Genomic DNA, 12,432 nt, shown 5'->3' with positions numbered 1-12,432 from the left:
CGTCGTACAGGCTGCAGGGTGTGTGTGTGTGGCAGTTTGTGTTTTGTGTGTGTGTGTGTGTACACATACTGTTGTGGTACAGGCTGCATGGTGTGTGTGTGTGTGTACATACTGTTGTGGTACAGGCTGCAGGGTGTGTGTGTGTGTGTACACTGTTGTGGTACAGGCTGCAGGGTGTGTGTGTGTGTGTGTGTGTGTATTGTCGTGGTACAGGCTGCAGTGTGTGTGTGTGTGTGTGTGTACACATACTGTTGTGGTACAGGCTGCAGGGTGTGTGTGTGTGTGTACATACTGTTGTGGTACAGGCTGCAGGGTGTGTGTGTGTGTGTACATACTGTTGTGGTACAGGCTGCAGGGTGTGTGTGTGTGTGTGTGTGTGTGTGTGTGTGTGTGTGTGTGTGTGTGTGTGTGTGTGTGTATACATACTGTCGTGGTACAGGCTGCAGAGTCCATCGCTCCAGTAGCAGAGCGTCTTGTTTGATCGCTGGGTCACTGATGGGGTCACTAGGGGGACTCTCATCTCCATAGCAACAGTCTGGCAGCAGCATCACCTCCACCATGATGGGAGTACTGTTCCTCCACAACACACACACCTCCGAGCGCACACGTCGCGCCTGCACACACTTGAACACAAACATACAGGGGAGGGTAAGTGTGTGTGTATGTGTTAGCTGAGGCAGTGTGTTACTTGGGTGGAGCAGTGTGTGTGTGTGTGTGTGTTACCTGGGGAAGTGTGTGTAATCTGTGTGTGTATGTTTGTGGACGTTACCTGTGGCAGTTTGTCGCTGCACTCGTGCCTGTGTAGGGGCGGCAGGGCGGACTTTGCAGGGGGGCAGTGCAGCCCCTCTGTGCGACCCTTCACAGAACATTCTGGGGTCCGTCCCTCAGTGATCAACAGGGTCAGGAATACCAGGAAGTCCTCAGCATCGTACTCAAAGAACTCCTCCGCCACCACATCTGGAAGAAGGGGAAAAGAAAAACACTGGTCAGATACATTCTGACGGGATACATTTCAAGGTACACATTTCAAGCAAGAACACGCATTCAGAGATCATAGACAGTGTAGAATGGGATAAGGCATGGAACTCAGACAAATCAAATGGCAGCAGGCTCCTGTTCTCTTGTAGAGTAGGAGACAACATGCTACAACACCCTGGCCCAGACTAACCACTAAACACTAACAGGAAGGGAGGAAGGACAACACTATTCCTGTTCTGGGGATCATTTTAGAATCTCCACGTCAGCTGAGCACAGAACAACACTCAGACAGAAAAAGAACCGTGTGTTCTGCTGTAGTGTCTGTCCCGTTAGGGTTGGGTTAGGGTGGAGCAACAGAAACACAAGCTTGACAGTCAGAGAGGTTATGTTCAAACAGAGCCCTGTCCTCCCTACAACCCAGCTCTAACAAAGAGCCTCTCAGCTGGCTCTGGGGGGGGGTCGCTGTGTGTCTAGTTTGTCTCTGTGTGTGTACATATGTACAGGCTGTACATATGGCTGCATATATATATATATATATATATATATATATATATATATATATATATATATATATATATATATATATATATATATATATATATATATATATATACACATGCACAGTGGGGCAAAAAAGTATTTAGTCAGCCACCAATGTGCAAGTTCTCAAACTTAAAAAGATGAGAGGCCTGTAATTTTCATCATAGGTACACTTCAACTATGACAGACAAAATGAGTAGAAAAAAAATCCTTATTTATAATACTTATTTTCCACCATAATTTGCACATAAATTCATAAAAAAATCCTACAATGTGATTTTCTGGATTTCTTTTCTTATTTTGTCTGTCATAGTTGAAGTGTACCTATGTTGAAAATTACAGGCCTCTCTCATCTTTTTAAGTGGGAGAATTTGCACAATTGGTGGCTGACTAAATACTTTTTTTGCCCTACTGTATGTGTGTGTGTGTGTGTGTGTGTGTGTCAGGCAGTCACACACATTCTTCCAGGGAACTCCTCCCACGTGCTCAGAGCTGCTCTCTGCACACGGAGAGAGAACAGTCAACACAGACACAGAGTGGGAGCAAGACAGAAACAGCACAGAGAACATGGATCAGGGGAGGGGGCTGCAGTCAGCTGTAGGCTGAGACTTAGGGAGTTAGGGGGTCGGGGAGAGAAACCCAGCTTTGACTGCCTAATGGCTATAGGACAGGTGAGAGTGAGAAGGGAGAGGAGCAGCCTATAGGCCTCCCTTTCAGTGATCTGCTCTGCTAACCCTCTGCTCCCTCCTAGTGGAGTAGGCTAAATGTAAAGCTCTGGAAGGAGGGAAAGAGAGAGGGAAACAAAGGAGGGAGAATAAGGAGGGAAAGAGAGAGAGATCCGCTGTTCCAGTGGGATAGGCCAGAGAAATATGGGACATGGCTGCTCTGGTGTCAGCTTTCTGTTTTTAGTGTGTATATCGTGTGAGTATGTGTGTATCGTGTTTAGAATGTATGTATTAGAGGTCGACCGATTAATCGGAATGGCCGATTAATTAGGGCCGATTTCAAGTATTCATAACAATCGCAAAATCTGTATTTTTGGGCACCATTTTTCAAATAAAATTTTAAAAATGTATCCCTTTATTTAACTAGGCAAGTCAGTTAAGAACACATTCTTATTTTCAATGACGGCCCAGGAACGGTGGGTTAACTGCCACGTTCAGAACAACAAATTTTCACCTTGTCAGTTTCGGGGATCCAATCTTGCAACCTTACAGTTAACTAGTCCAACACAATAACGACCTGCCTCTCTCTCATTGCACTCCACAAGGAGACTGCCTGTTACGCGAATGCGAGCCAAGGTAAGTTCCTAGCTAGCATTAAACTTATCTTATAAAAAAACAATCATTCATAATCACTAGTTAACTGCACATGGTTGATGATATTACAAGATATTGTCTAGCGTGTCCTGCGTTGCATATAATCTGACTGAGCATCAAGTAGCTAGGTATCTGACTGAGCGGTGGTAGGCAGAAGCAGGCGCGTAAACATTCATTCAAACAGCACTTTCGTGCATTTTGCCAGCAGCTCTTCGTTGTGCGTCAAGCATTGCACTGTTTATGACTTCAAGCCTATGAACTCCCGAGATGAAGCTGGTGTGACCGAAGTGAAATGGCTAGATAGTTAGCGCACGCTAATAGTGTTTCAAACGTCACTCGCTCTGAGCCTTCTAGTAGTTGTTCCCCTTGCTCTGCATGGGTAACGCTGCTTCGATGGTGGCTGTTGTCGTTGTGTTGCTGGTTCGAGCCCAGGGAGGAGCGAGGAGAGGGACGGAAGCTATACTGTTACACTGGCAATACTAAAGTGCCTATAAGAGCATCCAATAGTCAAAGGTTAATGAAATACTAATGGTATAGAGGGAAATTGTCGTATAATTCCTATTATAACTAGAACCTAAAACTTCTTACCTGGGAATATTGAAGACTTATGTTAAAAGGAACCACCATCTTTCATATGTTCTCATGTTCTGAGCAAGGAACTGAAACATTAGCTTTCTTACATAGCGCTTATTGCACTTTTACTTTCTTCTCCAACACTTTGTTTTTACATTATTTAAACCAAATTGAACATGTTTCATTATTTACTTGAGGCTAAATTGATTTTATTGATGTATTATATTAAGTTAAAATAAGTGTTCATTCAGTATTGTTGTAATTGTCATTATTACAAACAACAACAACAAAATTGGCCAACTAATCGGCATCGGCTTTTTTGGTCCTTCAATAATCGGTATCGGCGTTGAAAAATCATAATCGGTCGACCTCTAGTGTGTATCGTGTGGAATGTGTGTATCGTGTGAGTATGTGTACAGCGAGTGTGTATTATGTAAGAGGAGAGGTTTATAAAGAGCGGACTGATTGCAGAGCAGCACGCAGGTCTTATTAATAGAACTACTGCTGCTGTTATGGAGAGGAGCTGGAACGGAGCCCACTGATCAGCTGGCCTAGTACAAACACACCCGTCACAGGGTGTGGAAAACATCCCCCAGGGTGCTGGATTCGTACAGGGGAGGGGTGAGAGTGTGTGTGTAGTTAATAGATAATGTAGTCATGTTTAGGTCTGCTGTATAGTGCTATAGTACAAATAATACTGCTGTTGTTTTTTTAGGCCTCAGCTAGAAGACAAGCTGATTAACTCATGGGCTAACACACTTTCTCCTTCTGGACACACACACACACACTTTCTCTCTCCTTCTGGACACACACACACACTTTCTCTCTCCTTCTGGACACACACACACACACACTTTCTCTCTCCTTCTGGACACACACACACACACACTTTCTCTCCCTCTTTGCTGAATCTCCAGGTTCCCACACTAGAGAAACAGATGTCACAAGTATAACTGACGATACATAAGCACTGAGAGGGGAGATCATGTCTGTATCATCAAGGCTGCTATCAGTTCAGTTGTAATACAATTTTCCTCTGTTCCAAACCAAGGCCAGATCATTATGAACCCTCTCCTGGTCATCAATACCTAGTTGATATTGTTGACCCCTGGTTAGTCTAGTAGGGACAGTATCTAACCTGGAGGAGAGGTGGTGTGTGGCTACTATCTAGTAATGTGCCATCTGTGGTCTGATGGGGGACACAATTCACACCCTCCCTCGAGCCCCTGCCTCTTTCTCTCTGCGTCTCTCCACACACACATACACACACACACATTTTCAGAATCAATTCATGAAACAGAGTCTGTATTAAACACACACAGTGAGTGGATATATTAGTTGTGGTAGGCAGTAGTGTGAGATTAGACAGCTTCTCCATGGTAAATCTGATTACCGTTACAGCAGGGCAGGCCCCTCTGGGATAAATATAACTACACTACAACTACTCAACACTAACCATACCCCCCACTAACACCAACCAGCATTAACCATACCCCCATTAACACCAACCAGCATTAACCATACCCCCACTAACACCAACCAGCATTAACCATACCCCCTCATTAACCATACCCCCACTAACACCAACCAGCATTAACCATACCCCCACTATCACCAACCAGCATTAACCATACCCCCACTAACACCAACCAGCATTAACCATACCCCCACTAACACCAACCAGCATTAACCATACCCCCACTAACACCAACCAGCATTAACCATACCCCCCACTAACACCAACCAGCATTAACCATACCCCAGACTAACACCAACCAGCATTAACCATACCCCCCACTAACACCAACCAGCATTAACCATACCCCCCACTAACACCAACTAGCATTAACCATACCCCCACTAACACCAACTAGCATTAACCATACCCCCCACTAACACCAACTAGCATTAACTATACCCCCCACTAACACCAACTAGCTTTAACCATACCCCCCACTAACACCAACCAGCATTAACCATACCCCCCATTAATATAATACTCACCAGTCTAGCTTCCCTGCCCCATCCACCGCTGCCCCCTGGACACTGATCACTTGGCTACATAGCTGATGCATGCTGGACTGTCCATTAATCACGGTACTCCATTCTGCTTGTTTATGTTTTATCTGTCGGCCCCAGCCGCACTCAGGCTCTGTGTGTAGTTAATCCGACCCTCCCTGCCTAGTCAACGCCATTTTACCTGCTGTTGTTGTGCTAGCTGATTAGCTGTTGTTGTCTCACCTACTGTTTTAGCTACTGTTTTAGCTAGCTCTCCTAATTCAACACCTGTGATTACTGTATGCCTCGCTGTATGTCTCAAATGTCAATATGCCTTGTATACTGTTGTTCAGGTTAGTTATCATTGTTTTAGTTTACAATGGAGCCCCTAGTTCCACCCTTCATACCCCTGATACCTCCTTTGTCCCACCTCCCACACATGCGGTGAACACACCCATTACAACCAGCATGTCCAGTGATACAACCTCTCTCATCATCACCCAATGCCTGGGCTTACCTCCGCTTACTCACTGCTTTAGCACACTCTGCTAACCCTGATGTCCTTGCCGTGTCTGAATCCTGGCTCAGGAAGGCCAGATAGCCTGCAAAGTAATGTCATACTTTCCAGGTCCATACCCACACAGTTCGAACAACTAATTTGGAAAATTACTCTCTCCAGAAATAAGTCTCTCACTGTTGCCGCCTGCTACCGACCCCCTCAGCTCCCAGCTGTGCCCTGGACACCATTTGTGAATTGATCGCCCCCATCTAGCTTCAGAGTTTGTTCTGTTAGGTGACCTAAACTGGGATATGCTTAACACCCCGGCAGTCCTACAATCTAAGCTAGATGCCCTCACCATTTTAGATAAGCATGCTCCGTTCAAAAAAATGCAGAACTAAGAACAGATATAGCCCTTGGTTCACTCCAGACCTGACTGCCCTCGACCAGCAAAAAAACATCCTGTTGCGGACTGCAATAGCATCGAATAGTCCCCGCGATATGCAACTGTTCGGGGAAGTCAGGAACCAATACACTCAGTCAGTCAGGAAAGCGAAGGCCAGCTTCTTCAGGCAGAAATTTGCATCCTGTAGCTCCAACTCCAAAAAGTTCTGGGACACTGTGAAGTCCCTGGAGAACAAGAGCACCTCCTCCCAGCTGCCCACTGTAATGAGGCTAGGTAACACGGTCACCACCGATAAATCCATGATTATCGAAAACTTCAACAAGCATTTCTCAACGGCTGGCCATGCCTTCCGCCTAGCTACTCCAACCTCGGCCAACAGCTCTGCCACCCCCCGCAGCTACTCGCCCAAGCCTCTCCAGGTTCTCCTTTACCCAAATCCAGATAGCAGATGTTCTGAAAGAGCTGCAAAACCTGGACCCGTACAAATCAGCTGGGCTTGACAATCTGGACCCTCTATTTCTGAAACTATCCGCCGCCATTGTCGCAACCCCTATTACCAGCCTGTTCAACCTCTCTTTCATATCGTCTGAGATCCCCAAGGATTGGAAAGCTGCCGCAGTCATCCCCCTCTTCAAAGGGGGAGACACCCTGGACCTAAACTGTTACAGACCTATATCCATCCTGCCCTGCCTATCCAAGGTCTTCGAAAGCCAAGTCAACAAACAGGTCACTGACCATCTCGAATCCCACCGTACCTTCTCCGCTGTTTCCGAGCCGGTCACGGGTGCACCTCCGCCACACTCAAGGTACTAAACGATATCATAACCGCCATCGATAAAAGACAGTACTGTGCAGCCGTCTTCATCGACCTTGCCAAGGCTTTCGACTCTGTCAATCACCATATTCTTATCGGCAGACTCAGTAGCCTCGGTTTTTCGGATGACTGCCTTGCCTGGTTCACCAATTACTTTGCAGACAGAGTTCAGTGTGTCAAATCGGAGGGCATGCTGTCCGGTCCTCTGGCAGTCTCTATGGGGGTGCCACAGGGTTCATTCAATCCTCGGGCCGACTCTTTTCTCTGTATATATCAATGATGTTGCTCTTGCTGCGGGCGATTCCCTGATCCACCTCTACGCAGACGACACCATTCTATATACTTCCGGCCCGTCCTTGGACACTGTGCTATCTAACCTCCAAACGAGCTTCAATGCCATACAACACTCCTTCCGTGGCCTCCAACTGCTCTTAAACGCTAGTAAAACCAAATGCATGCTTTTCAACCGTTCGCTGCCTGCACCCGCACGCCTGACCAGCATCACCACCCTGGATGGTTCCAACCTTGAATATGTGGACATCTATAAGTACCTAGGTGTCTGGCTAGACTGTAAACTCTCCTTCCAGACTCATATCAAACATCTCCAATCGAAAATCAAATCAAGAGTCGGCTTTCTATTCCGCAACAAAGCCTCCTTCACTCACGCCGCCAAACTTACCCTAGTAAAACTGACTATCCTACCGATCCTCGACGATGTCATCTACAAAATTGCTTCCAACACTCTACTCAGCAAACTGGATGCAGTTTATCACAGTGCCATCCGTTTTGTTACTAAAGCACCTTATGCCACCCACCACTGTGACTTGTATGCTCTAGTCGGCTGGCCCTCGCTACATATTCGTCGCCAGACCCACTGGCTCCAGGTCATCTACAAGTCCATGCTAGGTAAAGCTCCGCCTTATCTCAGTTCACTGGTCACGATGGCAACACCAATCCGTAGCACACGCTCCAGCAGGTGTATCTCACGGATCATCCCTAAAGCCAACACCTAATTTGGCCGCCTTTCGTTCCAGTTCTCTGCTGCCTGTGACTGGAAAGAATTGCAAAAATCACTGAAGTTGGAGACTTTTATCTCCCTCACCAACTTCAAACATCTGCTATCTGAGCAGCTAACCGATCGCTGCAGCTGTACATAGTCTATCGGTAAATAGCCCACCCATTTTTACCTACCTCATCCCCATACTATTTTTATTTATTTACTTTTCTGCTCTTTTGCACACCAATATCTCTACCTGTACATGACCATCTGATCATTTATCACTCCAGTGTTAATCTGCAAAATTGTAATTATTCGCCTACCTCCTCATGCCTTTTGCACACAATATATATAGACTCCCCTTTTTTCTACTGTGTTATTGACTTGTTAATTGTTTACTCCATGTGTAACTCTGTGTTGTCTGTTCACACTGCTATGCTTTATCTCGGCCAGGTCGCAGTTGCAAATGAGAACTTGTTCTCAACTAGCCTACCTGGTTAAATAAAGGTGAAATAAAAAATAAATAAAAACACCAACCAACCCTAACCATACCCCCCACTAACACCAACCAGCATTAACCATACCCCCCACTAACACCAACCAGCATTAACCATACCCCCAAATCCTCAAAATAGTTCAAATGAATCTAAAATAACTCTAGAAATGTGTCATTCATTGTGATGATTTTACATCTAACTAAAATGTTTGGTGCAGTATTCTCAATGAAAACGAGTCTCATTGAAAAATCAACAAAGATTTATTGAAGAATCCCTACTGTTGACCAATCCCTGACGAAGGGGAGTAGACTTCGGCGCCAAACTTCAGCTTGCCTCTAGAAAACAATGTGTGCCCGAACAACCGAAAAAAAGTCCAAAACTAACAAAAACATCACAAAATGTTGTCATATTATATGCACAAACTTTTCTGAACTGTTCGTCTGGGAGGCATGCGAACACCGTAACACAAATACCACTACCTACAGGTTTCCCCTAGGATTGTTTTCAAGTTAGCGGGGGATGGGGGCGTCGTAGTGGGCGTTGCCAATTGAGCAGCCTCCTACCAACATCTTTAAAAGGTCCTCCTCTTGGCAGAAGAGACCAAATTCCTCTGTTTTAAAATGTCATTTCCTGCAATTCTACAAATTTTGCCATGGCTTATGCCATCTGAGTGACTCAAAAATTAGGGAGCCCCATGCCATGACATAAATCATTTTTATTTTGGTGATAGTTCTCAAAGATGATCTCGTTTAAAAATATATAACTTCAGATTTTCTACAAACTTTATATCTTTAGTCTTTTAAGTTCACTGAAAACGTTTTAGCATAAAAAAATGCATAAAATAATAAGTAATCATATTTTTTGTGAGTGGTCGGCAACGAAATGAACGGCAATGAAAACACACACACCACCAGCTAACACACCTTAACACACACCAGCGAACACAGACAGCCCTGAGGTTCCTCTCCTCCTCTGGTCATAGTGCACATCTATTTTGCATGGGGACAAAGGGTTTCCCTGGCAACACACAGATCATGTTAATGTCCTGTCACAGGGATTCTGTGTGTGCTGGAATGAGTTTCCATCTGTGTGTGTTTCCAGTGGCACGTGAGTCACGTGTGTGTGACTCATCTATGACATGACTGTCTGTCACTGTGTGTGTGTGTGTGTGTGTGTGTTCTTACAGACTCTTTGTTCTCCATGAGGCCTAATCAGAGCCCAGGAGCTCTGATCTAAGTTACAAAAACAGTAAGTAGCCTACACTGTAGCAGCAAGCAAACAGAAAAGTGTTACAAAGATGCAGTTTCCTGTTCCATGTGAAGTTGGCCTGCCCTGAAATCACATGTAGGAACAATAAAGAGAATAGAGTTTGAAGTTTAGCCATGTTCAATTTACAGTTTCCTGAGAGCTCTCTCTTTGTTCCCTTTATCTACCCCCACCCTCTCTTTACACAAAGGGGCAGATTCACAGCACACATAGCAACACACAGATGCCTTCTGATTGGCTTAGAGGGTTGGGTACAGTTTTCTCTTTCTGCTACTGTGAACTCAGCTGCTCCGACTGCTATTGTCTGGAACTCTCAAACACACCAGGCCCAACGGACACACACATCTCAAACCCTCATTACTATCTGCTGCAACAGAAGGGCTTTCACACACACACACCAGATTAAGCTTTTACTTGAGCCCAACTGCTAATTTAAAACACTACCACTAGTGACAAGTCTTATGAGAGCATTCAGCCTAGCTAAAGCTTTTCATCATGGTCCTGTGTGGTCTGGGGTCAGCTCTGAAGGCCTAGATGTTTACCATTACAGGTGACCCTGACCAGACTAGTCCTGATCATGCCCTCACTAGCCTGGGTGTAAAAGCCTCCAGAGCCAGTGCTCTCTCTGCAGAAGCCCACTCTTTGTCCCACTAATACTGATTACGTAACTGGCAGAGTGCCCGGCACAGCACAGGGTAGGACAGCCGGGTAGTACTCGCCGCTGTGTACCCACTATGGCCTCAACAGCGGACTCTGAGCACAACTACACTTTACTCTGTAGACTGATAGTCTGTGCTCTGCCCTTTAACCTAGGTTTTGAGGAGTTTAAAGCCTTCCCCAATCAGCCACATGTTAGAGAATTCAGATTGTGTGTGTGTGTGTTTTGCACTCAGCTGGTCTCTCCTGCTGGCTGAGCCGGGTCTATCTGGCCTTGGTTGAACGTGCGCATGCATATGCGAACCCACAAACACACCCCTCTGACCTAGAGTGCTCAGGAGATTATATTTCTGACACAGAGGACAAATTGAGCAACGTCAACAACGCTCCAAAGGCCATGGAAAGTGTGGCAGTCAGACTTTTTAAAGTGCTGAACTGAACTGGAGCTGGCCAGCCATGGCCTAATATATCTCTGTAGGACTGACTGACCGAGCCAGGTCATGGGTGGTTCTTCTCTGCAATAGATAGAGGTCAGACGACTGACATGTCGAACCCTCTATCTATCTGGCTATGAAAAGCCAACTGACATTAATGAGGTGTTGACCTCTTGCACCCTCTATAACCATTGAGATTATTATTTGACCCTGCTGGTCTTCTATGAACGCTGGAAACATCTTGAAGAACGAGCTTGCCTTAATGGCCATGTACTCTTAGAATCTCCACCCGGCACAGCCAGAAGAGGACTGAGAGAGCCTGGTTTCTGCCTTTCTAGATAGTTTTTCTTAGCCACCGTGCCACTACATCCGCATTGCTTGCTCTCTGGGGCATTTGGCTCGGTTTCTGTATAAGCACTTTGTTTTTAATTATTTTTTTAACCTTTATTTTACTAGGCAAGTCAGTTAAGAACAAATTCTTATTTTCAATGACGGCCTAGGAAAAGTGGGTTAACTGCCTGTTCAGGGGCAGAACGACAGATTTGTACCTTGTCAGCTCGGGGATTCGAACTTGCAACCTTTCGGTTACTAGTCCAACGCTCTAACCACTAGGCTACCCTGCCGCCCCTTGTGACAACTGCTGTTGTAAAAAGGGCTCTATAAAAACTTTTGATTGATATCTATCTAGACTGGCGGCCACTTGCCAAACTAGTTGTGCTTTAACCAATTCCTCTGTTGCTGGTTATTGTGTAGAGACCAGCGTTAGATACAAGCCAGAGGCTACTGATAGTAGTCTATATGCTCCACAATGTATTCAAACCTACATATTGTGTCAATACACAGCTCTCTTTCCAGATGCCTTTAAACATGGGCACAGCACAGGCAGACCAATCATCTGGTTAGGAGTTGACCTTGTTACTAAAATAAAGCAACAGAACAAGCAGCAAGCTGACTAACCATGTGGGAGTTCATCTCAGATATAGCAACAGCATGTGAGTGAGAGAAGGCAACCATGCGTGGTGGTGGGCGGCCATGTTTAGAACAGTAAAGCTGTTGGCTGACTTGGAGGGAGGTGTGTTGTTGTTGGCCAAGAGGAATCTGACCCAGCAAGGGGACTCTACTCAGGTCCAACTATGGGATGTGTGAAATTGTCAATAGTCTGCTACTGTTACTTTCCTCTAGTCGTCTCCTCTAAAGTGGTTTCCTCATCTTGTCCCCTCTTCTTGATCTGCACTGATCTGATTCTGAACACAGGTCTTCTTCAATCAGTGAGGAAGGAGAGAGAAGATGAGAGGAAGCCAATGTAAACTATTGACATGCAGCCCATATCACAGGAGAGAGGAGAGGAAGCAAATATAGAATTTTGACATGCAGCCCATATCACAGAGCATCATATATGGGCCAGGGAAGGCATAGAGAGTGGTGCGCTCTGCTAATCCTTCCCCTTGCCAGGA

General features: G+C 45.6%; 1 protein-coding gene across 1 annotated transcript in view; it reads right to left on the bottom strand.

Annotated features, from left to right (window-relative positions):
• The window catches only part of fam214a (family with sequence similarity 214 member A), a 41,203-nt gene that overhangs the window by 22,056 nt on the left and 6,715 nt on the right, over positions 1 to 12,432 (bottom strand). The window contains 2 exon segments of the mRNA XM_042331066.1: positions 427 to 623; positions 770 to 957. Of these exon segments, the coding sequence (XP_042187000.1) occupies positions 427 to 623; positions 770 to 957 (385 nt within the window).

This window comes from Oncorhynchus tshawytscha, linkage group LG12 (genome assembly GCF_018296145.1).
Source record: "Oncorhynchus tshawytscha isolate Ot180627B linkage group LG12, Otsh_v2.0, whole genome shotgun sequence".
Taxonomy (NCBI): Eukaryota; Metazoa; Chordata; class Actinopteri; order Salmoniformes; family Salmonidae; genus Oncorhynchus; species Oncorhynchus tshawytscha.
This window is presented reverse-complemented; position numbering and strand designations above follow the sequence as displayed.